This window comes from Eulemur rufifrons, chromosome 23 (genome assembly GCF_041146395.1).
Source record: "Eulemur rufifrons isolate Redbay chromosome 23, OSU_ERuf_1, whole genome shotgun sequence".
Lineage (NCBI taxonomy): Eukaryota > Metazoa > Chordata > Mammalia > Primates > Lemuridae > Eulemur > Eulemur rufifrons.
Genome location: NC_091005.1, coordinates 3716643 through 3742980, shown reverse-complemented (window position 1 = coordinate 3742980; position 26338 = coordinate 3716643). Strand labels below are relative to the sequence as shown.

The 26338-nt window shown below is 51.2% G+C and overlaps 2 protein-coding genes and 1 long non-coding RNA gene across 3 annotated transcripts; all 3 read right to left on the bottom strand.

The window, feature by feature from the left end:
- Positions 1-1119: 1119 nt before the first annotated feature.
- Positions 1120-1982, bottom strand: LOC138374009 (metallothionein-2). Its single transcript, XM_069456746.1, has 3 exons — positions 1886-1982; positions 1544-1609; positions 1120-1347 (listed from the first exon to the last, which is right to left on the bottom strand). Exons 1-3 carry the CDS (start codon positions 1911-1913, stop codon positions 1256-1258), a joined length of 186 nt encoding a protein of 61 aa, XP_069312847.1. The 5' UTR covers positions 1914-1982; the 3' UTR covers positions 1120-1255.
- Positions 1983-8714: 6732 nt separating this feature from the next.
- Positions 8715-10158, bottom strand: LOC138374010 (uncharacterized). Its single transcript, XR_011231305.1, has 3 exons — positions 10092-10158; positions 9781-9846; positions 8715-8940 (listed from the first exon to the last, which is right to left on the bottom strand). It is a non-coding gene; the product is annotated as an uncharacterized lncRNA (long non-coding RNA).
- Positions 10159-20726: 10568 nt separating this feature from the next.
- Positions 20727-22871, bottom strand: LOC138373886 (metallothionein-4). The gene is made up of 3 exons (XM_069456513.1): positions 22785-22871; positions 21481-21546; positions 20727-20954 (listed from the first exon to the last, which is right to left on the bottom strand). Exons 1-3 carry the CDS (start codon positions 22813-22815, stop codon positions 20863-20865), a joined length of 189 nt encoding a protein of 62 aa, XP_069312614.1. The 5' UTR covers positions 22816-22871; the 3' UTR covers positions 20727-20862.
- Positions 22872-26338: the final 3467 nt, after the last annotated feature.

Below are 26338 nucleotides of genomic sequence, written 5' to 3'. Positions count from 1 at the left end.
CGAGATGCTCATCTTTTTCTTTGATTGAACATCAAATAGCACTCCCTCAACAAGTAGCCAAGGGGACCAACCGTTGGTTTTAATTACAAGTCACCAGGGCCTCACCCCTTCCCAGTGAGCACCACCCCACCCTCCAAACTGCAGAAGCTGCCACCACTTGGCATGGGCAGACACGAAGCCCTTCATCTGGAACCAGTGATCACGCATGATTCATCTCGCCAGGAAAAAGCTGGGCAATTCCCTCCAAATCCCGGCCCACCCTCTGCTCCTCTGAAGTCGCCAAGGGCTGGACTTTGAGAGAGGACCAAATTCAGCCTGACCTTGGGAGAAACTTGCAAAGATTCAGTCCCAAGTCACAATAGGGAGCTCTCAGGGTCAGCGAGTGTCCCGTCAGTGGCACTGGGCAACTCAAGACTGATGGTTCCTTGTGGGGAAGCCCTGGCCAGGGCTGTTCAAGGTGCGTGGGCCACGCCCCGGGGCCAGCCTGCTGTTGCCAGTCTGCAGTGCACATCATTGAACAAATATGCAATGTTTGCAATTCTTTTATTTTTTCTATGTTATTCTGTTCTTTATATATTTATTGAAATTTTTGTGTTGAATCTAAAAAAAATGGGTTTTGTATTTTGTATCTTCTTAAATTTCATTTTCTCATTAACTCATTTTATTTTTCCAGAGTTTAGGTCTGTGACTGATAGAAAAAATAAATTGGTCATTCACCACATCCATGGGAGTTTGAGAAGCCCCGGATGAGAAGCTAGCAACTGGGTAGTTGGGTTTCTACCCCCTGTAGTCACTTTCAAGCCTCAAATCTGAGGAACTAAAGTTGGGCAGGGAGATCAGAGAATGAAAACGAGGGATGGGGAAGTTTCTGTGCCATGAACCCTCGACGTGAGAACATGAGGGGATCCTCTATCTGTCCCTCCCCCCACTCATGACCTGGCACAATGCCATTCCGTTGTCTAGAAGATGAAGCTCAGTGAGGTCACCTGACTTGCCTGAAGGCACTCAGACTGTTAGGGGCTGACATTCCCATCCAGAGCCCAGGTCTCTGCCCACCCAGTTCCATCCCCCACCCCAGACCCTTATTTCCAAGGCGCACAAAGACAACCAGAGTCAGAATCAAGTCAAGTGTTGTATTATCATTCACATGTTTCATAGAAAAAGGAATGTAGCAAACGGGTCAGGGCGGTATGAAAAAAAAATCCAGGTTTGTACAGGTGGCTCTATAACATCTGGGAGCTGGGCTTTCCCGACATCAGGCGCAGCAGCTGCACTTGTCCGATGCTCCTTTGCAGACGCAGCCCTGGGCGCACTTGGCGCAGCCCACGGGGCAGCAGGAGCAGCAGCCTGGGGAGGGAGAAGAGGCGGCAAAGATGAGCACAAGGGACACAGGGAATAAGGATTCCTGCCCGCCCTAACAGGGATCGCCCAACAGGCGCCGACTTCTGGGGAGCCTGCGTAAATGCCCCTGAGGGTGGTGTCGAGGGCTGGGGACAGGCTGGAGGGCAGCGAGGGGGTAGAGGGAAGAAAGGGCCCCACTCACTCTTCTTGCAGGAGGTGCATTTGCACTCTTTGCATTTGCAGGAGCTGGCGCAGGTGCAGGATTCGCCTGTAAGAGGAAAGACGGAGGTGAGAAGGGTCCCTGCACGTCTGAACGCGGGACTGTCTGCTAGAAGCCCCGTGTCCAGGTGCCTCTGTTCCACAGCCAACTCCTGGGAACTTCGAATGACTTAGAATGCAGAGAAAGACATACGAATATGCTTTGGGAAGGGGCAATCGGTGCCCTGAAATTGAGTGCTAAGAAAAAGAAAGAGGCGTCAGGAATTGCATCTCCCGCTCTGCAGTCTACCCCAGGCCACCCCCAGCCCCGGCCGAGGCCGCTTACCGGCGGCGCAGGAGCAGTTGGGATCCATGGCGAGCTGGAGCTGCGGGAGTCCGGACGCAGTAGCACGCAGGACGGCTGGAGTTCGCGGAGGCGTGGTGGAGCCGAGCGCGGCGAGCCGCCTTTATGGCCCGAAAGGGCCGGGGCGAGAGCAAAAGTCCCGCCCCTGCCGGGCGCAGCCTGCACTCGCGCCCGCTGAGTCACTCGCCGCTCCACGCGGCACTCGGGCTGTGCGCACGGGCCGCCAGGCGTCGGTTCCCGGAAGCCGCGCTACGAGCACCCCGGGCCGCCTTGGCGCGGAAGGGGCCGGGTGCAGCGGCGGGACACCGGGTGCCGGGTGCCCGTCCGGGCCGTGCGCCGAGCGCCGTGCACCCTGCCCCGCCCTCCGCCGTGCGCGCGGCTCCCCTCCCTCCCGCTCTGTCCCCGGGTAGAGAGCGGGTGAAAGCGGGTCTTGGGGAGGGAGTCCTGCTCCCACAAAAAGCGGTGGGAAGTGCGGATAGGTTAGAAAACAGTCTGTAGCAGTCAAGGCTTAATATAGTAATTGTGCGGCATCATAGGCAACCCATGGGGTGGTTACAGATGACATATCCGTCGTATGCTGAATGCTTTAGTGTGCAACAGGGACTGTTACGTGCCAGATGTCATTTAACCTGTAACAATCCTTAAGGTAAGGACTGTCCATTGTTCTCATTTTAGAGAAGGAAGTGGAGGCCCAGAGAGGTTAAGTAACTTGCTCAAGGTCACAGAGCTAGTGAGTGGGAGAGCCTGGTGACTATCAGGCACCAGCAGATGCCGAAGGCCATCTAAGGTAGATGTCAACAGCGCCGGATGATAAAGATCTAGAAGCCACAGACCTGGCATTCAGCCTGGGAGGAGGTGGGCTGTTGCCTTGGGCCTGAGGGTGAGGTTGCCAGGCAGGGAGCGGGAAGGAGTTGGGTTCCAGCCTGGGGAGGGAGCAACGGGCTGGAAAGTTGGCATCGCCCTGGGACATTTGGAAGGGTAAACCCCATAAGAACTTTCTTCCCCATGTGGATGCTGAGGGGAAGAGCCTGGTGTCCCAATTCTTCTCTGGGGAGGTGCATCCTGCTCTCCACGTGCCCGTGTCTCGCCTGGGTAACAGAGTTAGATCATCGCCCTCGGAATGCCCAAAGTATGTCATCCCGGGAGTCAGGAGACAGTTACTGGAAGCTTCCTGGAAGGCTTAGGGAATGTGGGTGGCTGCAGCTGGAGTTCAGTGAGGTGGTGGGTGGTTGGGGGACAGGCTGTCCTTCCAGCACTTACTGTAAACCCCTGTGAAAATGTCCTACTAGCTCAGCTCACATGTCACTTCCTCTGGGAAGCCAGTCCACACCCCCATGTCTGTGGATGCCTGTGGAATGTACTGGTAAACATCCTGTCTTCCTGGCACTTGCCATGCCTGTAATGTGTATGAACTTGTGTGATGCTTGGGTTGGTGTCTCTGCCCCTCCTCACCCCCACTCCACACTGAAAACTCCCAGAGCAGCCGTTGCCCCCCTGCCCCCCAAATTGTGTTTCCAGCTCCCAGCACAGAGCCAAGTATGCAGTAGGCACTTAATAGATATTTGTCAAATGAATTAATAGGGGTAATCCCCTGGACTGTTCCTTCCTTCCCAGCCCCAACCTTGTATTACGGCCGATTACAAAATGAAAGTAAACAATTTTTCCCCACCCTGCAACCTCTGTGCTCACTCAAGCAAAAATGCCTAGCAGGGCGGGAGAGGCAAGCTGTCGGACTAAATTCTGAAGGTCACCCTGCCACTCACTTGCTGTGTGACCTTGGGGTGGTTATATGCCAGGGCCCCTCTGAGCCTCAGTTTACTCATCTGTCACGTGATCCGACTGTACTAGAATTCAAGGGTCATATCCAAACATCCTCTGCTTTTAGGGCCAAAATCTTAGAAATCTCACTATGTCTGGCAGCCCCGTGGACTGAGAGTTCTTTGGTCAGTGGGCAGATGTTGTTGTTGTTATTTACATATGCACACACATTGCATACCAAATCCCTGGTTTCCAACAAATCACATGGTTTCTGATAAACCCACTCGGGGCAAACGATCCGACTCTGTGAAGAGACAACAGGGCTTGCTTTGCCCTCACAAGTGCTGGTTCTAGCCCGGGTTTGTGCCATCCATGTTGGTGGTAAAATTTGCTTCTGGGCCTAAGCTGCCTCCCTTGAGTCACTTTGACTCTGTGAGCAGAGGGAGGGAGGATGACTCAGCGAAGGCGGAGGAGAGGTAGGCCTGGTCTTGCTCGTCTCTGTGCCCCCAGAAGCCTCACTGTGCTTGGGACAGAAGTGGAGAGGGAGGACCCACCTGCATGTTTGCACCCCTGACATGGTAGGGGATGAGGAAGATGAGGCCAAGCAGCACTGGATAAGGAAAAACATCCTCCTGAATATCTGGTGAAAGTCATCAGTGTGAGGCGAGGATGTGGACCTGGCCTGCATTAATAGAGGTATGCGATCCAGAATGAGGGAGGTGATTTTTCATTCTTTTAACTGCTGGGGTGAATATATACAGTTCTAGTGCCCAGCCATTCATTCATTCTTCCCCTGTAATGGAATCCTTGGTTTTCCTTTGAAGAATCACCACTCTCTACTCTTAGTCCATACGGTTTCAATGGAGTGAGCTCTGTCTGGGGGCTCCCAGGCCACTCCACCTCCCTGGCCACAGTGATTGGCTCTGATTGGGTCACACAGCCATGAACCAAAGAGAAGCAGTGAAACTTTTGCGGAGAATGCTGGGAGAATGGCAGATACTCTATCTGGACTTGAACCTGAGAGGATGTGAAGCTGAGTTTCTAAAGCTTTTTGTCTCTGCAAGAAGAGCCTGAAAATAAAATCATCACAAAAGGAATGGAGCCCAACAGTATCATTGGAGCACCTGGATCCAACCATGCCTGAAGCCATCATGAGCCAATGATTTCCTTTTTTGCTTAAATTATTCTGGATAGAGTCCTAATTGGTACAGCTGGGCAGACCCCCTTGAGGGCTGTGTTCGTTGTTGGGTTTCAGCTGTCCAGAAAACAACTGATCATGATGGTCCTAAGACTCAAAACCCTCTCATGGGGGCAACAGCTGAGAGGAGTGGGTAGGTTCAGTCTGGAAGGGAACAGTTACCTTCAAATATTTGACAGTGGTTGCTCCAATTATCTATAGCTATGCAGCAAATTACCCCAAATTTAGCAGCTTAAAATCACCACCATGTTATCTCTCCTGGGTTTGTGGGTCAGGATTTGGCAGGGCTCACTGGGTGCTTCTTTTGTTTCAGGTGTCACTAACTGAAGTCACGTGGTGGTATTCAGCTGGTGGCTAGGCTGGTCTGGAGGACATAAGATGGCTTCAGTCACACATCTGGCACTTTGGCAGGGACAGCTGGGAGGCCGGACCCTGCTGGAACTATTGGCCAGAGCTCCACATGTGGCTTCTTCAGCATGGTGGCCTCCAGGCAATTGGGCTCCTTATATGGCAGCTCAGGGCTCCAAAGGTGAGACTCCCATGAGACAAGTCTCTCGTCATGGGAGCTGCAAGTCTCTTACGCCCTGGGCCCTGACTGGCCCGGGTTACTTTTCCCACATTCTATTGGTCAAGCAGTCACAGAGCCTGCCCAGATTCAAGGGGAGGGGACCAAGACCTCTCCTCAAGTCAACGAATTTGCAGGCATCTCTAATCTGCCTCAGCAGTCATGGGGAATAACGCTGAACACCTACTATGCACCGGTACTTGTGCTAAGAGCATTATGAGTGTATCGCGTTTAAACCACAACGCCTAAAAGGAGAGAGGGGCTGCCGAGTCTCCATGCTCTTCGCGACGTGGGCATGCCCACCCTTCGTGAGGTTGCACATGGGAAGAAGTCAGGAGCCCTTCCCCCAAGTGTCCTGGAGCGAAGGCGTAGGGCGTGGGATTCTTTGCAAGTAAAGGGGTCTCCAAATATGGTCACCCTGGGGGTTGGGGCTTCCACATGAATGTTTTTGGGGGGGCACAATTCAGTCCATAGCACACAATACAGCGACTGTTTTCTATTGTCATTGAGCTGTGTTTTTTTTATTTTTAAAATTGTGGTGAAATGTACAACATAAAATCTACCATCTTAGGTTCAGTAACGTTAAGTACATTCAGATTGTCGTGCATCCAATCCCCAGAACTCTTTTCATCTTGCAAAATTAAAACTCTATGCTCATTAAACAACTCCCCATTCTCCCCGCCCTCCAGCCCCTGACAACGTCCATTCTATTAATTACTTCCTGTCTCTGTGGAAATAGAATATAACTACTTTGGGTACTTCATATAAGAGGAATCATACAAAATTTGTTTTTTTGTGACTGGCTCATTTCACTTAGTTTAATGTTCTCAAGGTTCATGGCTGTAGCATATGTCAGAGCATTCACCTATGTTGTATATGGAGTATTACTCAACCTTAAAAAGGGTGAGGAGGCCGGGCGCGGTGGCTCACGCCTGTAATCCTAGCACTCTGGGAGGCCGAGGTGGGCGGATCGTTTGAGCTCAGGAGTTCGAGACCAGCCTGAGCAAGAGCGAGACCCCGTCTCTACTAAAAATAGAAAGAAATTATATGGACAGCTAAAAATATATATAGAAAAAATTAGCCGGGCATGGTGGTGCATGCCTGTAGTCCCAGCTACTCGGGAGGCTGAGACAGGAGGATCCCTTGAGCTCAGGAGTTTGAGGTTGCTGTGAGCTAGGCTGACGCCACGGCACTCACTCTAGCCTGGGCAACAGAGAGAGACTCTGTCTCAAAAAAAAAAAAAAAAAAAAGGGTGAGGAGAGCCCGCGTACCATGATCTGTGAGTTTCTTCCTTAAAAAGGTTGAATAATATTCCCTTATGGGTATGTGCTGTATTTTGTTTATCCATTCATCTCTCAGTGGACACTCGGCTTGCTTCCGTCTTTTGGATGAAAAATGCGTCTATGAACACGTGTATACAAATATCTCCTTAAGATCCTGCTTTCAGTTCTTTTGGATATACCCAGAAGTAGGATTGCTGGATCATGGGTTATTCTATTTTTAACTGTTAAGGGACCGCCATACTGCTTTCCATGGTGCTACACCATCTTCCTCTCCTACCAGCAATGCACAAGAGTTCCAATTTCTCCACATGCTCGCCGATACATTTTATTCTCTGTTTTTCTGATCCTAGCCATCTTAATGGGTGTGAGGTGATTTAGCTTTGATTTTGATGTTTTTTGTAACACAAGGCAAGTCAGAAGCAAGGAAACAACGCATGCTTGTGTTTAAGGGCCTATAGACTTTAGTTAGACAGCCTGTGTTCAAATCCTGCCTATACCACATACAAGCTGTGTGACCCATACGAACTACCCCAAGCCCTGTTGCACCATCTGTAAAATGCATATAATAATCCTACTGAGAGTTGGCAGGCTCAAGGGAGATAATGTACTTAAAAGGACTTAGCACAAGGTAATCTCAAATTGATCAATCTTTTATGTTTCTTATTTGTGTTTTATTACTTTTTTTTTTTTTTTTTTAAGAGACAGAGTCTCACTCTGTCACCCAGGCTGGAGTGCAGTGGTGTCATCATAGCTCACTGTAACCTCGAACTCCTTAGCTCAAGCGATCCTCCTGCCTAGGCCTCCGAAAATGTGGATTATAGGTGGGAGTCCCTGTGCCTGGCCTATGTTTCTTATTTAAAGAGTCATTTCCACTCCAGAGTAATAAACATTCTCCTATTTTCCCTCCTCCAAATTATTTTACAGCTTTGAATTTTGCTCCTAAGTGTTTAAGTCAATTGAAATTTATTTTTTATCTGATATGCAAAGGGGTAGCTTAATTGTTCCAACACCCTTCACTGACGAGCATACACTTCCTCACGGATTTGGTCTCTTACTTCCAGCCACACAGAGGCCTGTTTGGACTCTCCTCTCTGTCCAGCTGATGAATTCCTGAGCCCCACCACTGCCTGGAGCTTTAGAACAAGCAGCGCTAGCTGGTTAAAGCAAGCCTCTTTTCTTACTCCTTTTCAAAACCGGTTTGGCTTTTCTTGCATTCTGCTTTTCTAAACTCAGCCTGTTAGGCTTAAAAAAAAAAACAAAACACAAAAAAACAAACAAAAAAAACCTGGTGAGCTTTTGAATGGACTGTCCTGAAAAACAAACTTGGAGGAAAAGTGACGTGTTCACAGCACTGTATTCTCTTACTGGGAAACTTTTGTCTCCCTTCTCAGCTGACCCAGGTGGGTCTGAGTGTTCTCTTTCATCAAGGATTGGATCACAACCACCATGAATAAAAGCTCCTATTACCCTACTTCCCCGGAAAGAAAGAAGGGGCTGGAGACAAACTGCCACATGAGAAGGTTTGAAAAGGAGCCAAGACTCTGCTGTGGGGAGACAGGCTATTCAGGGTGGCGACCTTGGGAATGCAGCCGGCAGTTTGCCAAGACAAGCCCCTGGGCCTCCTCCACTCTCCTCCAATGACTCTGAGAACAGGCGGCTTTGCAGGAGCAACTTGGGGCTGGCTTTAACTCCCCCTAGCCCCATTGTACAGACGAGGCAAGTGAGGTCAGGAGGTTGGAGGGACAAACCTAGATGGGTGTGGTCTTCCCCTCTCTCCAGAGTTGAGTCTGACTTAGCAGGAGGATTGAGTGCCATCTGAAGGGCACAAGAGGAGAGAATGTACTCTGTCCCCAGGGCTCCACCCCAGCCCCCAGCAGCCCAGTGGCCAAGTCTCAGAATTTCACTTTCAATTGGGTGGTTCCCTTGGAGTGGGCTCCCCACCGCTCCACATCCTTCCCCGCTTTAAGAAGAGACCAGTCCTTGGCTTGTGCTATTCATGGGATTTATTGTCACTTGCCAGCGGCCAGCGGGGGAAGGGGATGACAGCCATGCCTCACCATGGACAGAGGTGGCACTGGGCCACCAGCACTACCTCCATAGGCTCCACACAGAGGGGCGCGTCCTCACTGGCAGCAGCTGCACTTCTCCGCCTCAGCCTCGGCCCCCTCGCCACCTTTGCACACACAGTCCTTGGCACACTTCTCGCACTCAGCGGGGCAGCAGGAGCAGCAGCCTGCAGATAAGACGGGAGATGCCCAGTCTGATGCGCCCCGACATCTGTCCCCCATCCGAGGGAAAGGGAGACAGGGAGGAGTGCTGAGTGGCTGGGGAGTGAGTCATCAGGGTTCAGCTGAGGCTGGGTGCTGTCCCCTTCCTAGACTCACACCTGGCTTGACTCAGCATCTACAGTGCAGCAGCTGCATGCTGCGCTACCTCCAGAGAGGGGCACCCAGTAACTAGCCCACAGCCCCCCGGGATGCCAGGGAGTCCCCGGGGGTCGGGGGCTTAGGTTAGGGGAGTGGTAGGCCTTAAGGAGAAAGCATTACAGGGTAAATGGCCTTGATGGGGGCCCTGAAAGATAAACTTGGAGGAGCAGAGGTGGTGCCGGTGTAGGGGGTCCGGGAAATCCACAGGGGGTGCGTGCCTAGTCTTATGCACAGGGAAGGAGGGAGCCTCCCCCCCCACACACATGCATGCTATACACTGCTGACTGCTGTGAGCTGGGGACATTCTGGGGAAGTCAAATTAAAGGCATCCACAAGGCCTGGGAGAGGCCAAAGGACTGGAACCCCAGAGCTGACCCCCAGCCTCACTAATGGCTTCCCCAGGTTTTGAGCGCTTTGAGCGGCGGGGTGGGAAAGGCTGGACCAGCGCAGCAGTTCTCAATCCCAGCTGCCCATTGGCATCTTCTGGGATTTACAAAAACACCTTGCCCGGCGCGTACTGGGGCTGGGGCACAGGCATCTGTAAGTTCAGGTCTGTCCGGGCGGTTCGCAGCGAGGGCTTAGAGGTCTATCTCCACCCTGCGTGGGAAGGCGCGGGCTAGGGGGGCGGCAGGGAAGGGCACACTCACTCTTCTTGCAGGAGGCGCACTTGCATCCCTCGCACTTGCACGAGTCAGTACAGGTGCAGGACCCACCTAGAGAGGGAGACGCCACAGCAAGGGTTAAATGTGGTTAAACTCGGGGTCCCCACGCCTAAAAGGAGGAGACGGGCTGCCAAGTCTCCATGCTCTTCGCGACAGGGGCATGCCCACCCTTCGTGAGGTTAAAAATGGGAAGTCACGAGCCCTTCCCCCAAGTGTCCTTGAGCGAAGGCGTAGGGCGTGGGATTCTTTGCAAGTCAAGGGGCGCGTCGCGCTGCAGGATGGGGGCGGGGGCTCACCAGAAGGGCAGGGGCAGGTCTCGGGGTCCATGGCCAGGCGAGCAGACGCTAGAGGCGGGGAACTGGCTTCTTCAGGCAACCGGACGCGCCGCTTGGCTATTGGCAGCAGGTGGCGAGGCTTTTATAGCCCCAGGCGGGGGCGCGCATGCCAAGCCCGCCGGGCGCCCGCCCCTGCGCACGGTGCCCGCTCTTTCAATCTGTGCATGGTGGCCCCGGCGCACTGCGGCAGCTGTCCCCCGCCCCCGCCATGTGCACTGCGGGGCCCTCCCGCCCACGCCCCACCCCGCAGCCGCGTGCGCAGCCCACTCCCGGCGTGGGGACGCGTTCGCCGCCGCATCCGCCACCGGGAGGCAGCGCGCACGTACCGTCTCCGAAAGTGGAGGGAGAGAAAGGCGCTTTGCGTAGTTCCCAGCGGTCCCTGCCTCTCATTCCCTTTATCCTAAACTTTGGGAGGGGTGGTGGCGGCAGCTTCGTCCAAATGGGTTGCTGAGCCAGGGGTGGAAAGAACCCCCTCATTTGCAGCCGGCGCTGACTGTCGCTACTGCCACGTGCCACTAGCAAGGGGCATCTTCCTTTCTGCCTCTGTCCTGCCCAGCACCTTGAGATCCTTGGCTCGGTACCTGGAGGGAGCATGTCCACCCTCACCCGCTCGCCGCCTTCCTATCATACATCCAGGAAGGGGACAGTACAATCAGGGCAGAGTGGTGAGATTTTTTTCTATGGATAAAAGGGAGCCTAGATAAAATAAGAATGATAAATGCTTTTATGAGGGATTTGGATACAAAATGAAAGGAAAAGAAATCTAAGTTGCTTTGAGAGTGACTGGGGAACTATCATCTCCTACCCCAAGTCCAGACTCAGACCCAGCTCCCGGGCAGTGGCTCTCACATTGGCCCAAATTGTTGCTGGTTCTGACATCACATCCCAAGGGTGCCGCTGGGACAGGGACAGGCGCTCTCTGTTAAGTACCACCTCTCCTGCCTTCCCCAGGCCGCTGCCAAGGAGGATCGTTGGTGGCGGAGCAGGGTAGTGGGAGAGAGGATGAAACCGGGGAAGTGGAGAGTGGGAGAGATCTGTGCCCTCCAACAGGCAGGGCCATCCGGAGCCCTGGGACGGTGAAGTGTGGAGACAGCAACTCTGCAACGGGCGTTTTAAAAAATGTTACTGTGCGGTGTGGGGTATAACTGTCTCCCGTGTCCCTCGGAGACTTTCTGGAAATCTGCCTTCCTTGCCAGTGCTGTCGCAGAAGGGGCTGTGTTTTGGGGCAGGTGAAACTGAGCGTTAAGGTGGCCCCCAGATGAAGGCAGGGCCAGAGTCGGTGTCAAAGAACCAGTCACGCTGGAGAAACACAGTAAAGAAATTCACCCGGCCGGGCGCGGTGGCTCACGCCTGTAATCCTAGCACTCTGGGAGGCCGAGGCGGTTGGATCGCTCAAGGTCAGGAGTTCGAGACCAGCCTGAGCGGCCCCGTCTCTACTAAAAATAGAAAGACATTATATGGACAACTAAAAATCTATATAGAAAAAATTAGCCGGGCATAGTGGCGCATGCCTGTAGTCCCAGCTACTCGGGAGGCTGAGGCAGTAGGATCGCTTAAGCCTAGGAGTCTGAGGTTGCTGTGAGCTAAGCTGACGCCACGGCACTCACTCTAGCCTGGGCAACAAAGTGAGACTCTGTCTCAACAAAAAAAAAAAAAAAAAAAAAAAAAAAAAGAAATTCACCCTACATGAGAATTCTTAAAGCACGGCCCTGGCCAGGGACCCTAACAGGATTGAGAGTGAGAGGTGTATCCCAGGGTAGATTCTGACGCTGCCCAGCCACTGGACGGTCCTCGTCCTTGCTACAAGTCACAACAGTGGGAATTTCAGATTTCAGAGCTCACCAAGCGTAGCATCGGTTTTTTGTTTGTTTCTTTGTTTTCATTTTGCCTGATGTGCAGGAGACGCTCAGGGCACACTTACTGAATGAGTGAGTGAGTGAATGACTCTGAAGTCATGCTGGTGGGGGTCACAGCGGGACTCTGCCGCTTAATAGGAATGTGGCAAATTACTAGCAAGTCGCTCAACATTTCTGTGCCTTGAGTCGCTTCAGGGTAAAATGGGAATAAAAGTAGCTCCTCCTTCCTAGCTTTGTCAGGGGTTTCAACGCGGTGGCACTCGGAAAGCACTCGGAAAGCAGGGTCTCAACCACCCGTGTTGGCTCCCACCATTTACAAATGAGGAGGCCAGGTAAGGGCTCTGCAGGGAGCCTGGCTTCCCTAAAGCTCCTACCTGACACCGCCGAGCTTCAGTGGCCTCAGCTCCGTGCTTCCCGAAACACAGGGCTGCAGATGGCAGCTCAGGCCCCTGAGTCACAGGTCTCAGTCCTTACTTGGGGCTCTGCACCCAATCCTAGAGCATCCTGGGAGAAGGGGGTTCATGTTAGATTGGGGTCAACAGGCAAGACCAGGTAGGCTGATGGGTGGAGCACACTCGGGGTCACACCAACTGAGGCATGGAAAATCCCCAGACGGTCTCAGATAAAAAGCAAGGGACCCAGCAAGCCCCACACCCTGATTGAAATTGGTCCAGTGCAGAATTAAGACTGTTACATTGCTCTCAAAGAGTTTCCCAATTTACTACCCCGGGACTGAACAATTGGCAGGATTTTAGGAGGCTGGGTAAACAATAGTACACAAAAAGAGTTTGCAAATCTGCTTATCTGCAAATAAAGTCATTTCTTGGCGAGATCTGGATTTATTTGTAAAATCAATGTTGAATGAGCAGTTTTGCCCACAGGGCAGCTGAAGCTGCAGAAGGGGCCCTGGTCTAGGGGCTCTGTGGCTTCTAGTTCCAGCTTGTGGGGTAAGTAGCTTTGTGAACTCAAGGAAGCCTCTCCCGAGTATATGCCCAGTTTTCACATGGGTCGACCAGATGACCTCTAGTGGCTGCTGTGGATAGTGACTTCCACGTGCTGGGAGCTTACCATGCACCAGGTACCATACGGAGCACCGTATGGAGCTGAGCACTTCACATATCAAGTCATTGACTCCTGCCATTGTTAACCCTGTTTTGTAGGTGAGGAAACCAAGGCTCAGAGAGATTGAGGTGAGTTGTCCTGGAGGCAGACTCTGGACTTAAATCTAGGTCCAATGCTATTCAGCCCGCCCTGATGTCTTTAATCCAAGCCACTGTGAATTTCAGCTACTAGGTATGCTGCGTGCCAGGCCCCTGGGTAGTTGACAATGCTTTGATACCCCAAGCAAACTTTATGGAACTGCAGAATCTTCAGGTCTGCAGCAAAGAAAGTCATTCTGCCTCCTTTTCCCTCTACCCACCAGGCAGGCCTATGGCCACTGGAAACGTCCCATTCAGGCCCTCTGTGACCTGCACCAGCTGTGAGTCACCCCACAGCCTGGCCCATGGTACTCACAGCAGAGGGCATCACAGCCCTGACTTCAGACCTCTCCGTGAAGGTAGACTCTCCACTCCAAGCAAGCCCTGGTCTGGACCAGATTCCAGCCCATGACGTCAGGGGGCCCCACTCTTATATGCAGGGGACCAAGTCTCTGAAACTGGGGTAATGATTGTGAGCCTCAATAATTAGGTTCTGGGGCCTAAATTCTCCTCTTTTGTGACATTAGCTTTCCAGTTGTTACCAGATTATTGATGCACCTGGGGTCTTACCCTTGCATTGGCAAAGAGCCCCTCCCCTCCCTGTCCTATCCTTGCCCCATGTGCCCCAGAGTTTGAGCAGTGAGTCTTCGACTCCTTCTGAAAATTCATGCCATAGGTACCATCTGCCTGATCTGGAGACCCAGAGACTGCATGAGTCTTGTCCAAAGTCACACAGCAAGGCTGTCATGAAGCTGGAACTTGAAGCATGTCTCTTCACTCCAAGTCTGAATGAACCCACAGGTCCAGCTTCCCTGAGATGATTTTGTAAAATAACCTCAAATCACATAAAAAATTACCCTCTTTCCAGTTCCTTGACATCTTCCTGATCACCTCCTTCACTGCCTCTCCTGTGCTGGCCCCGCTCCCCTTTTTATTAATAACAGACAGAGGGCGGGGGAGTCAACAAAGAACAGGGCATAGCAAGCCGCCACACCTAGCTAGAGATTTAACAACTGCTTTATTTCCTCTGTGTTTGTCTCCATGGTTACCTGCCATTTATAGCAAATGATTCAATGTCTCCTCTGCAGTATTGATACAAGATTTTATTTTAAAATAAGTTTTAGGATAAGAATAGACCAGCTGATATGCGACCGTAGCTAAAATTGACAGCGGTCAGAGAAACGCTGCGCTCCACCAGGCTGACTCAGCTGCCGGTTCTGTTTCCTCTCTTCCTGCGTCCTCCCTAGCCAGGCACCTTCGTGTGGCTTCTTACGGTCTCTGGCTGGATGGGGTGGGAGCAGGGAGCCAGGGGAGAAGGGCTGCTTCCTTCTTTCAGGTTTCACAAGGTGGCAGGTTGACGCTAGCCACCGTGCCAGTATCCTGGTTCCTGGTGATTGCTCCTGGCTCTGAAGGCTGTAATATAATGCGTTCCTTCAGGGGCTGAACCTCCTACTAAATAGGGACAGAGGTGGCCTGCCATCTCCTATCAGTGAGGGGCTTAGGGAGTAATCATTAAACCCCGAGCAAATCAGGGGCCCAAGCTGAGCTGATTGGAGCATTGGTGGCGGGGGTCCAAGAACCATCCTTCACGGAAGTTTGGGTCTTGTGCATGGGGGTGGCCAGAGCTCTGTGGTTCAGAAGGAGGGAGTTATGGTGGAATGAGGACCCACTTTATTAGGGGCACCAGAGAAAGCTTCCCTCACTGCCCCAGACCACCCTGTCACACTGCTGCCAGAATCTTCTTGCAAACTTTAGTGAACAAAGACTGGCGTTCTTAAGAGCAACTGGCTTTGGTGTCAGACAAACCTGAGTTTGAATCACCCGAGTTTTTCTCAACTGAGATAGATCTGACATGGGAATGATGCTCCTCCTTACCCTTGGGTTACGGTGAGCATTAAATAAGATTATGCAGATTGCTTAACACATAATAGGTGCTCAATAAACAGTAATTCTAGCATCACTCCCTTGTTTAGGAATCTTGGAGGATCTGGGATTAGCAAATAACAGACTCCAGTTCCCCCTAGACGGCCTTTACACACTCTTCATGGTCTGGCCCCCACCTGCATGTGCCAACCAAAAGTGATTCATGCTAATCCAGAAATATACCCCAGGCTTTCCTGCCTCTATGCTCCTGCTCGCTGTTACCTCTTCTTGGAATGTCCTGCTTCAATTTCCACCTTGACTGGGCACAGTGGCTCATACCTGTAGTCCTAGTGCTTTGGGAGGCCCAGGCAGGAATATTACTCGAGGCCAGGAGTTCAAGACCACCCTGAGCAACATACCCAGACACTGTTTCTACAATCGTTCTATTTAAACTACAAAATAGTTTTAAAAATTAGCCAAGTGTGGTGACTGACGTGCACCTGTAGTCCTAGCTACACAGAGGCTCAGACTGTAGGATCACTTAAGTTCAGGAGTTTGAGGCTACAGTGAGCTATGATTGTGCCACTGCGCTCCAGCCTGGGTGACGGAGGGAGACCCTGTCTCTTAAACAATTGCCACTTGTTTTAAATCCTCCTTATCCTTCTAGGCCCTGCTCAAATGCCGCCTCCTTCAGGAAGTCTTCATTCCTGCCTGCAGCCAGGTGTAACCTCCCCTCCTTGGAACTTCTGTAGGGTCTTATCTAGATATTTTCTCCCCTATAGGAGAGGGGCAAGGTATCGTCACATCTCTGCAACAGACTCAGCTGAAAGGGATCACTCCTTCCTCTTCCCTCTTCTGTGCTTAGCCAAGTTTCCTGCATACCTGAGGTGTCCTTTGCATGTTGAGTGGATGGATCAATGTGAGAACTGAGTGTATCTGTTGGGCTAATCCCTTGTGTGGGCTCCTTTGAAGGCTGGGAAGCGTCAGGTTGAATTAAGTATGTATTCGTGAGGTTACCCTGTAGCCCCCACCGTCCTGCTTTGCCTAAGTGAGTGATGTGTGATGAATTTTATTTCATACCACAAATATTTACTGAGCGCTGCCTTAACGCAGGCATCGTGCTAGGACCAGCAGATACAAGGACGAGTGAGACGACGTCTATCTTCTGTAAGAGCCCACAGTCTGGGTAAGCAGCAAGCTGTTTAACAGAAAGTCAACACGTAGTAAGAGAAGTGCTGCTAGAAGTCTGCAGGGAGTGTAGCACCGTGCCTTTTTACAGAAGCCAATCTTTCCTCTCTCCCTTCCTAATTATTCGCTTCCCAGGTCCTTCTCCCAGAAACGACGGGGCGTCAAAGTTCCCTCTCACAAAGTGCCATATTTCAGTGGTTCTCAACTGCGGGTGATTTTGCCCCTAGGGGACATTTGGCAACGTCTGGAAACATTTTTGTTTGTCACAACTTGATAGCAGCGGTGGTAGTGGTGTGATGCTGCTGGCACCTTATGGGGAGAATCCAGGGATACTGCTAAACATCCTAAAATGCACAGGGCAACACCCCCTCCAAAACCCCCAAAGGATTATCTGGCCTAAAATGTCAGTAGTGCCAAAGCTGAGAAATCCTGTTTTCTTCTGTCCTGTAACACCCCCTTGATGATTTTTAGCAGCTCAAACACATGGGGAAGGGAGTCGGGGGGAATCAGAGGACCTGCAGTCCCTGCCCCATCACCAGCTCGCGCGTCTGGACTCCATCCAATGGCTACCCCTGCCTCCCCGGCAAAGGTGTCCGGGGACACAAATATGAAAAAGCAAGCGAGAACACTCGGGGAGGTAATTTGCAAGGGAAGGTGGATGGTGAGGCTGAGGGAGTCTATTGCCGTCAAATGGCCCAAATTTTCCAAGTCAGTTTCAATTTCAAGTGTTCTATCCTTTCCTTGTCTTTAAAAATATATTTGACAATTCAGGCCATCTGTGCCTCAGATTTAAAAAACACCTGGGTCTAGCTCCTCTCTCCATCTCTTCTCCTTTATTTTAGAAAATTCTGGAAAATTTCAAAAAAACACATATAATCCTTTCAAATGTGAAAACAGAAGCCTATAGCACATGCAGATTTGTAAATGGCTTTTTCACGTGCTCATCAGTAGATTATGAAATCTGTTCATGACATTAATTTCAGTTCTACAATTTTAATAGATTCACTCTGCAGTTTACTTGACTAGTTCCCTACTTTGAGACATTTTTGTTGTTTTTAAATCTTCACTATTATAATCCATGCCATGGTAAACATCTTGTTAGCATTTGTATGTGTACATTCATGATTTTTTTTCCCCTTAGAGTATAACATTTCTTAAAGTAAAATTTCTGGCTCAAAAGGATACATACTTTTTTTTTTCCTTTTTAAAATGTATTTATTTATTTTAAAATATGCTACTTCAGTAAATTTGGGGAAATTCTGAAAAACAGAAGGAAGGAAAAGAAAAAATTATCTTTCATCTATGATCTGAACACAATCACTGTTGACATTTTAGTATATTTCATTTCTGTATTTTGTAGTCTACGCAGCTGCTTTTTTTTAAAAAAAAATTACTGCAAAACTAATTTGTAGCCTATCATCTGTTTAGCATTTTACCATAATCATTTCCTGTGTTTTCGTATTCTTAATGGCCGTGTCGTAGCCTATTGTGTGCATGGAGCTTACCAGAACGTTTTCTTAGACTTAGACTTTGGGTTGGTTCCAGCTTTTCACAATTGCAAGTAGGACTGCAACAAATCTGTCTGTGAGTGAGGCTGTCTTTCTTTTTCTTTTCCTCTGAATTCGTGCTCAATTCTCTAGACTAGATTTCCAAAAGTGAAACTACGGGGTCAGGTGGGAAGAACATATTTATGGGTCTTTGATCACTCGTATATTGCCGGATTATTTTAAAAGCCTATGCCCTGTGAGTCTGGGTGGTTGCACATGGTTAAGGTCCTTTGCACCTATGGCCTACTCAGCCCTTGGGGAGCCTGTCCTGATTTATGCTCCCGGCAGCCGTGTCTGAAGGTCCTGGGCCCTTTCTGGGCTCTCTAGGGCCCCCAACACAGCCAGATTGAGGTGGGAACAGCGCCCTCAACTTTGTGCAATTCCCCAGGGCTCAGATGACCCCTTCTGCACCTGCCTCTGGGCCTGGAGTGATCCCTGCAGCCGTGTGAGGACCTTGCCTCCCTGTCCTGTGACCTCGGTTCCACCTCCTCCCCAACACACTCCCCTCTGGTGTCCCCAGTTCTGGTATGGCCTGAGCAGGTGCAGAGACAGTCACAGCCTCTCGGAGGTCTCCAGTGGCCCTCAGGCAGGACAGGAACACAGTCCATGACGTGTCAGCCTCCTGCCACAGCACTTTCCTGCTCTAGGTAGCTCTGCCGGGAGAAAAATCTTCGTTTTCTTGACCTAAAATCTGTCTCCTTGGTGTTTCTTCTCCCCGCTCACGTGTTACCCCTCAGGGCCACATGTCACCACCCTGCTTGCTTTTCCCTGTGGCCCTTCCTCTCCTCCAGCTCACCCTCCCTCAGGGTCTTCAAGCTTCTCTGTCAGCTGGTCCTGCCGGAGCTTGGGGACAGTTCCCTCACTTCTCCGAGTCTCAGCGTCCACTGTAGGACAGAGAGAATGCTCTCCCTCCGGCAGGCTGGTTGCACAGACTCAGCATAATACCAACAAAATCCTGGCTCCGACTTTTGGCTCAAGACGGTAGCCCAGCACAAGGATGTGCTTCTCCTTCCTCCTGAACATCTGCTGACAGGAACTAAACAAGGACTGAGAGGGAAAAAGAAAATCCAATAAAAAGCTGTGTGGGGGAAGATGGCTTGGACAGTACCTCAAGGAATCAGAGATCTTACCATATTTCTGGAATATCAGAATGGGTCAAATCACATTTATTGGTACATGGGGGCAGAGAAGGCCGAAGCTGAGATTGAGAAGTAGAGAGGTTTATGGGGGGCTTTGCCATGCTTAGTTTTGTTTTGGTGGGGGGAGGTCAGGCTGGGAGAGCAGAAGAGGAAGGAGGGACAAAAACCAGGATGGCAGCTGCCACATGGTAGTCAGGGTGACCTCCTGCACCTCTACTTGGGCAGCCATCATTTTCCCCAGGCTGAGACTGCAAGATTTTCTCTGAAGAAATTGAGTAGCCAGCATAGGAGGGGCCAGGGCTTCAGGAAAGGCTCCACCCCACAGAGGACAGTCCTTGTTTTGACCCCCCAGGGCTGGCCAAGCCTGCCTGCCCTCTCCCTATCTGGGTGTGCTAAAACCAAGCCTGCCAGTCAACAAGCCCCACTCCTGCCCATGGAGTCTGCTTTCAGCTCAAGGAAACAGAAAGAGAAAACTTAACAATAAAAATTAAAACCCTTTAACTCCTCAGAGAGATTCAGGAAGTGACTCCATTCATAATATAAAAACAGGAGATTATGATGAAGAGACATCCAAGGAAGAGTTCTTATATATTTAAATATGTTCGATAATTTTTTTAGAAAAAATCAATAAAAAGATTGCAAAAAGCTTGAGAAATTTCTCAGAATGAAGAGAGAGAAAACAGAAAAAGATGCATAATATCAGAAAATATTATGAGACATGGAGGATTGATCTGGGAAAACCAGTAACCATTAATAGCAGTTCTGGAGGAGAAAACATATTAGAGGAGTAAAAATGACTAAAGAAATAATAGACACTTTTCCAAGACTTAAGGAAAAAAAAAAAAAGACAAAATCTTGAGAATGAAAAGGCCCACCAAACATAGAGCAGGGGGAATGAAAAAAAGAATCCAGATTTGAACCTATACTAGGTATTTTAGAGCGCTGAGGATAAGTTAAACACCCCGAACCTCCAGTGAGAAATAAAAGGCAGGTCATATTAGTGTTCGCAACAGCAACACTCAATCTTAGCAATGGAGAAATGCCTTAAAAAGGGCTGAGAGAAAATGAACATTCCAAATGCCTTGGGATGTTGTTTCCGCACCTCCACCAGCTTCTCTTTCCTGATCCATGTCTGCCTGGCCACCCAGTCCTCAAGTTTGGGCCACATAACCAAACTAGGTCAGCTAATGCCCTCAGTGTCTTGGCCGTGGAGATTTTCTTTAGATAAACACAGACTCTGCTCATGACTGATTTAGTGCCCAAGCTCACTGCACAGCTACGTTTACACAACGGGGCATTCTGGACCAACTGTGCCAGAAGAGCCTGGCCAAGATCGGGTTTCCCACGAAGCAGAGTCTAGGAATCACTGGTGGGGGAATGGGGGAGTAAGACAAGGAAGGAAGGAAGCCGCCGGGGGTTGTATTAGTGAGCAGGTTACTGCCATTTGCTGCTGGAGACTTCTGGGAGACAACGGGGAACATATCTCAGAGTTGTCCCACTTGACGGGTGAAGACACTGGGGCATTTATCCACCAACTCCCATTTGTCACTGGTTAAGGGCTGTTCCCAGGGGCATTAATTCCCCTGCACTCCTGGCCTGCCCGTGCATGGGTTAAACCCACGCAGCAGGAGAAAGTCCCCAGGCAGAGTTCAGGACCCTGCAGTAAGCAGCCATCTGCAGAAGGGGTGCACGTGGGCGGCTACAGGATCTGCGAAAGAGCCGGCCCTTCTTGGTCCCGCTGGTTAGGGGAAAACAATACTCTGAGCACCAAACAGCCACGAGGGAAAACTTTATTGCTCTAAGCACTTTACGTGAATGTTACCAAAACCACATTTGGACAAACATATAAAAAGCACAACCTATTGTACAATCATTCCCTTCTCCATTCACGCACTGTACAGACGCTTCCCAGGCCTCTCTCCCAGTGCGATGGGTGGGTTTCAGGGGCAGCAGCTGCACTTGTCTGCACCCCCTTTGCAGATGCAGCCCCGGGCACACTTGGCACAGCCCGGGGGGCAGCAGGAGCAGCAGCCTGGAAGCGTCAGGAGATGCACAGATCAGCTCTGGGTCAACACTCGCGTCTTACCGCTGCCCCTCCCGCCACTTAGAGGAAGTAGGAAAAGAAGAGTTGTGCAAGAGGCTTCAATCTATAGTAGCAAAACTCCTGGGACAGGAGGTCGTGGGATGTTAGAACAGGAAGGGATCTCAGGGGTCACCTAGAGTCCATGGGGAGGGGCTTTGCCAAGGTCACTGGGCAGTGGCAGAGGCAAGACTAGCACTCAAGGCTCATGGCTCCAGGCCAGTGTTCTATCCCTGTCACCAATGGGCTGGACAGAACCTCCCCTCAGTCCCTTTCCTGCCCTAAACACTGTGGATGTCCTCATCCCCGGGTGGGCTGCAGCCCTGGGGAGATCTCTGCTCGGCTGTCATTTCAGATCTCTCCCCAAGTGGGTACAAAGCACCAGAGCCCCCTCAGTCCCGCTGTGGCTGGAGGACTGAGGATGGGGAATCGGGCCCTTCCGGCTCCCGGCCAGTGGCGGCCCCGCCACCATACTCACTTTTCCGACATGTTTTACAGTTGCAGGTTGTGCATTTGCAGTTGTCGCCACAGATGCAGATTCCTCCTAGAAGACAAGACAGAGCCACCGCAACCGTGAGGATGGAGGTGGAGCAGGGAACACGAGGCACGTGCCGACTGTCACGGAGGCAGGGTTTCTGGGCCCCCTGGGGGGGGGCTAGACCAGAGGGAGATGATGCTGCCAAACATCACCCCAGTGTCAAGGACCGTCCAGTGGTTCCCAGTCACAGGCCACGGATGGGAACTGGGATAGCTGCCTCAGCTCCCCCTGGGATACCTGTTAAAATCCTGGGCCCAACCCTTGAGATATTCTGATTCATAAGTCTGGGTGAGGAAAGGGAATCAGTTTCTTTAAAAAAGCAACCCAGACGATTTTGATGTACTATGAGGTTTGAGAGCTGGTAGACTAGGCCACCTTTACCCAGCCTGGGGTCCCTCTGGGAACCATCAGAGCCTTTCGGGCCCTCCTCCCATGCATGAGGCAAGATGGAAGCCGCGAGGGAGCAGAAGAGGGGCCGAGGGATCTACGCAAGCCCACAGCGAGAGCCACACTTTGTTCTTGTATCGTAAAAACCATCCATACTTAAAAAAAAAAAATCTTATTTTGAATTTGAAAATGCTGGAAGCTTCTGTCTCTTTTCCAAGTTTTTGGTACAAACATGTCCTGTTAAGGACAAGGGAGTCTTGTGAGACTTCTTGATACCATTTGCCAAGGCTGAAGAGCCCAGAATGGCTTTGAACCCTGACTTCTCTCTCCTGGCCAATCTGCTTCCATGGAATTAAGTGGTATCAGAGACTCGAGAGTCCAGGTAAGTCAGAAACAGCTGCCCTGAAGTCTGCAAGTGCTTAGTGATTTTAGCACTTTCACAGCAACCCCAGAGTGTGAGCAGTTGGGAATGAGCAACCCTAGTTCACAGATTGGGAAACTGAGGACCGGGAATAAGTGTTGGTGAGTAAAAGCAATGGACCCAAACTAGGCTGCCGGGTTCTGGGCCAGAGTTCTTCTCCCCACCCTGGTGACTGCCCCTAGGGGCCGGCATCTAGAAAGGCCAAGGTTTTCAGGTTCCCATCTCAGCCATTGCCTGAGCCAGTCGATGTGAATTCTAGAAGATCAGGCTGGGAGCTGGCAGAGAGTAAGGGCTTCCCCACAGGCTGCCAGTCTGGGACAAACCCCATGGGTGGCTCCTAACTGGAGGGAAGAGAAGTGTTAATCAGAGTCCTGCAGGTGCCCTGGAGGAAGCTGGTACAAGGTTCCAGGACCCCAGGGTGGGCCTCTGTGCTCACCAGACATGCAGGTGCATTCTCCAGGGTCCATGGTCCGGGTGTCCGAGAGGCTCGGGTGCAGTCACAGCTGGGGAAGGAAGGCTGAGTGAGCAGCCACTGGAGGCTCCCTATTTATAGCCGTGTAGGTGTAGACTGCGGCTCACCCCACCTCTCCCTGGGGCCAGACGCCCTGCACACGGCCCAGCCAGACACCCAGGCTGGGGGTTGGGGAGAGCAGGCAGAGGGAGGGCAGAGGGGAGGCTGCGCAGTACAGGCATTCAGGTAGCTCCTCAAAAGGGGTGCAGGTGGCTGTACCAGCCCCACCTGCCCACATGCCAAGGTGTCAGGGAACCAGGCTCAGGCTCGAATGCACGTACAGTGCTCAGACTAGTGGCCTCCTCCATTGGTCTCCAAGTCCTACGCATTCTATTACCTGCCATTTCTGTTCCCTCCTTCCCAGGGGGTGCTCCTGTTCCAGCTCAGGGCCTCCTTCTGTCCCCCCGGTTGACTGTGAAAGCCATCGCCATGGCAGGAGGCTCCAGGCTTTAGAAGGCGCCCACCGAGAGCCCCACTGGCCATGTCCCTTCCCCTGGGTGAGAAGGGAGAAAATCAGGGGACTGCTCCCAGCCGGAGCCTGAGACCTTTCCTTCTAGACCACACGTGAGTGGGGGAAGCAAGGGAGGACTTGGGGAGGTTTAGCTACCGCCCCCATCTCCGTCATAACCCCATTCTTTGGTATAGGCCGCCTTATGTAAAACGCCCTGCAGACGAGGCAGCTTCAAGCTTCCCCGGCAAGCTGCCGTCCTCACCCACTCCCCGCATGGAAATTCTGGAGCCGCTGCTGCTTACACTTCTCCAGGAAGCTGCCTCTGACCTCTCCCTCTCTCAGCTGGCAGAAATCGCTGCCTCTGTGTCCCCTCCGGATGTGTTTGTACATTTCTCACGACATTTACTCTTTTCTACCCTGCCGTGTAATGATTTGTGTTCGTGGGGCTCACCTCCCTCGCCCCAGTCTGCGGGCTCTCAAGGGAAAGGCCCATATCTGAGGCATCTCTCGGCCTCCTCAGTGTTTGGCACAATGTTTAGTGGGCGTTGAATGAATGAACAGATGAATGGGTCAGAAGAGTACAGCAGCCGAACGAGGGAAGACACCAGAGAGAGAGGAGTGTGTAAGTGAAGAGGAGAAAGACTGAATAAAAGGTGAGAGGACAAGCGCCTGCATCTCCTGCGTGTAGCGCTACTGAGGACCTCTGCTGAAAACGCTGTCCCTCTTCAGAAAGGCAAAACATGGGCCTGGCCCTAGCCAGTGGGGGTACTTCCTCCAGTTCCCAGTTCGGCTTAGTGGGGTCTCTGTCATTCATCCGTAAGGACCTCCTTGGCCCTGGGGCTGATCTCTGGAACCATGGGTTTTGAGCTGAGAATGTCTAACGAGTAGCAGGAACAAGAACCCACACAAGACACAAGAACTTGCAATGGCTGGCAGGCTCAGCTTAAACCCACACTTAGCAAATAAATACTTGTTTGGAGAAGCGATCCTTAACCTTCTTGGGGAATTCAAGGAGCCCTCTGAAAATCCAATGCAAGCTCTGGACCCCCTCCCGGGGTGGGGGGAGCACAAATCCACCTTTCCTCCACAAGTTCAGGGATTTTGTGGATCTCCTAAATCCCACTGCTGACCCCCTGAGGGGTCCTGACTTAAGAATCCCTCTGCTGAGAAGCAGTTCTGCCTGGAGCATCTCCTCTTCTCACGCAGCAACTCCAGCTCCTCTGAGCCACCGAGTCCTAAATATCTCCTTCTCCATGGATGGCCTGGACTTTATGCGTAAGTAAATTCAAGTGGTTTTCTCAAAACAGTGAAACAGATGGTCCCAAAGGAGCATCTAATACTCCACCTCTTAGGAAACATAAAACAACAGGGTTTTTGTCATCTCTCCTTTCTATAAAGGTAAAAGCTAAACACATGCTGCTCCTGTGTCTAGCAGTTTCTGCCAGAAAGAAGTTTCTGAAACTCCTAGCCTAGGGATGGGGGTGTTAAGCCTGTGATGATGGAAGAGAAAGGTCTGCCCTGACCCCACACCCTGGTCTATGTCTTGCTGTCAGGATCGCCACCCACCTCCCAGTGTGTGCGTCTCCTCAGGGGCAGCCCCAGGAGCCACTGGTTTTATTACGCTGCTTTACAAACTGGCTTCTCTAGACCACAAGCCGCTCAAGAACAGGGCTGTGGCTTACTCATCTCCACATCCCCCTGGCCAGGCACATTGGGTGCTGCTCCACAGTAGGTAACCAATAAATATTTATAGGCTAATGGTGAATAATGGGCTCCACTAACAGAGTCACATCCAGGCTGTCTGCTCCGGCTCTTGTCAAAGAGATTCAGAGCACCTTGCTGCTCACCAAGAGTAGGCAACAGTTTGAGACCCTGACCTCTCTGAGCCTCAGTTTCCTCATCTGCAAAGTCTAGCTCATGCAAATGACAACCCTACAGCACTGCTGTTGGGAAGGTTAAATGACAGAATGTATGGTAAGCAGTTAGTTCAAAATCTGGCACATAAGCTGGGCGTGGTGGCTCACACCTGTAATCCTAGCACTCTGGGAGGCCAAGGCGAGAGGATCCCTTGAGGTCAGGAGTTCGAGACGAGCCTTAGCAAGAGCGAGACCCCGTCTCTACTAAAAATAGAAAAATTAGCCAGGCATCATGATGTGCCCCTGTAGTCCCAGCTACTTGGGAGGCTGAGGCAGGAGGATCGCTTGAGCCCAGGAGTTTGAGGTTGCTGTGAGCTAGGCTAACGCCATGGCACTCTAGCCCGGGCAACAGAGCAAGATTATCTCAAAAAAACAAAAAGCAAAAAATCTGGCACAACATTATTATCATGATTACTATTACTAATATTATCATTATCTGTGACTAACACAGCTTGGCAGCTTGGTTCCACCACCCACCCATTTGTAAGTTTCAGGTTCACAGAGCCCCCAGCTGGTCCCGCAGCCCTGAGCAGGATGCATTCATCAGCAGTGAGTATTGTGGAGTTTGTCTCTGTGCTCCCAGTTTTTAAGCTCAGCCTAGTTCACTGGGGTCCCAGGGTCTGGAGACCATGGGGCATTGTCCTTTCTGACTCTCCTTGCTGCAGTTTCAAACTGTTTGAAGGCAAAGTTGACCTTTCACCTACAGACCCTGGTATGGGGGTATTTCTGGCCTTATGCGTATGACTAGGCATGAGATGTGGTGGGAAAAATCAGAGCAGACAGGGCCCTGTGGGGCATCAGCTGGAATCCAAGATGATCAGCACTGAACGAACCCTGAGAAGTTGGGGTCACTGAGCTTAGGTTAGTGGAGGGGGGTGGGGTGGGGGGCGCTTGAACTTGGCTTCTCAACTTGCTGCTGGCATTCACGCTTTAGATCTGATGCACTCAGGACAGAATTGTTTGGCAGTTAAAAGCCTTTGTGGCTTTATAAACTGTTTATTAATTAATTTTTTATTAGAAAAAAATTCAAACGTACTACAAAGTACAAAGAATAGTATTCCAAACATGGCCGTATCTACCACCCAGAATGAAGAGATGTCAAAATCGTCCTA

Bases quoted from the DNA above. Each gene is read 5' to 3' on its own strand.
- LOC138374009 (XM_069456746.1), bottom strand. From the start codon at position 1,913: ATGGATCCCAACTGCTCCTGCGCCGCCG. The intron at 1,610-1,885 runs GTAAGCGGCCTC...TTCCTCTTACAG, and splicing joins CAACTGCTCCTGCGCCGCCG to GCGAATCCTGCACCTGCGCC. The intron at 1,348-1,543 runs GTGAGTGGGGCC...CTCCCTCCCCAG, and splicing joins ATGCACCTCCTGCAAGAAGA to GCTGCTGCTCCTGCTGCCCC.
- LOC138373886 (XM_069456513.1), bottom strand. From the start codon at position 22,815: ATGGACCCTGGAGAATGCACCTGCATGTCTG. The intron at 21,547-22,784 runs GTGAGCACAGAG...CTTGTCTTCTAG, and splicing joins AGAATGCACCTGCATGTCTG to GAGGAATCTGCATCTGTGGC. The intron at 20,955-21,480 runs GTGAGTATGGTG...TGACGCTTCCAG, and splicing joins CTGTAAAACATGTCGGAAAA to GCTGCTGCTCCTGCTGCCCC.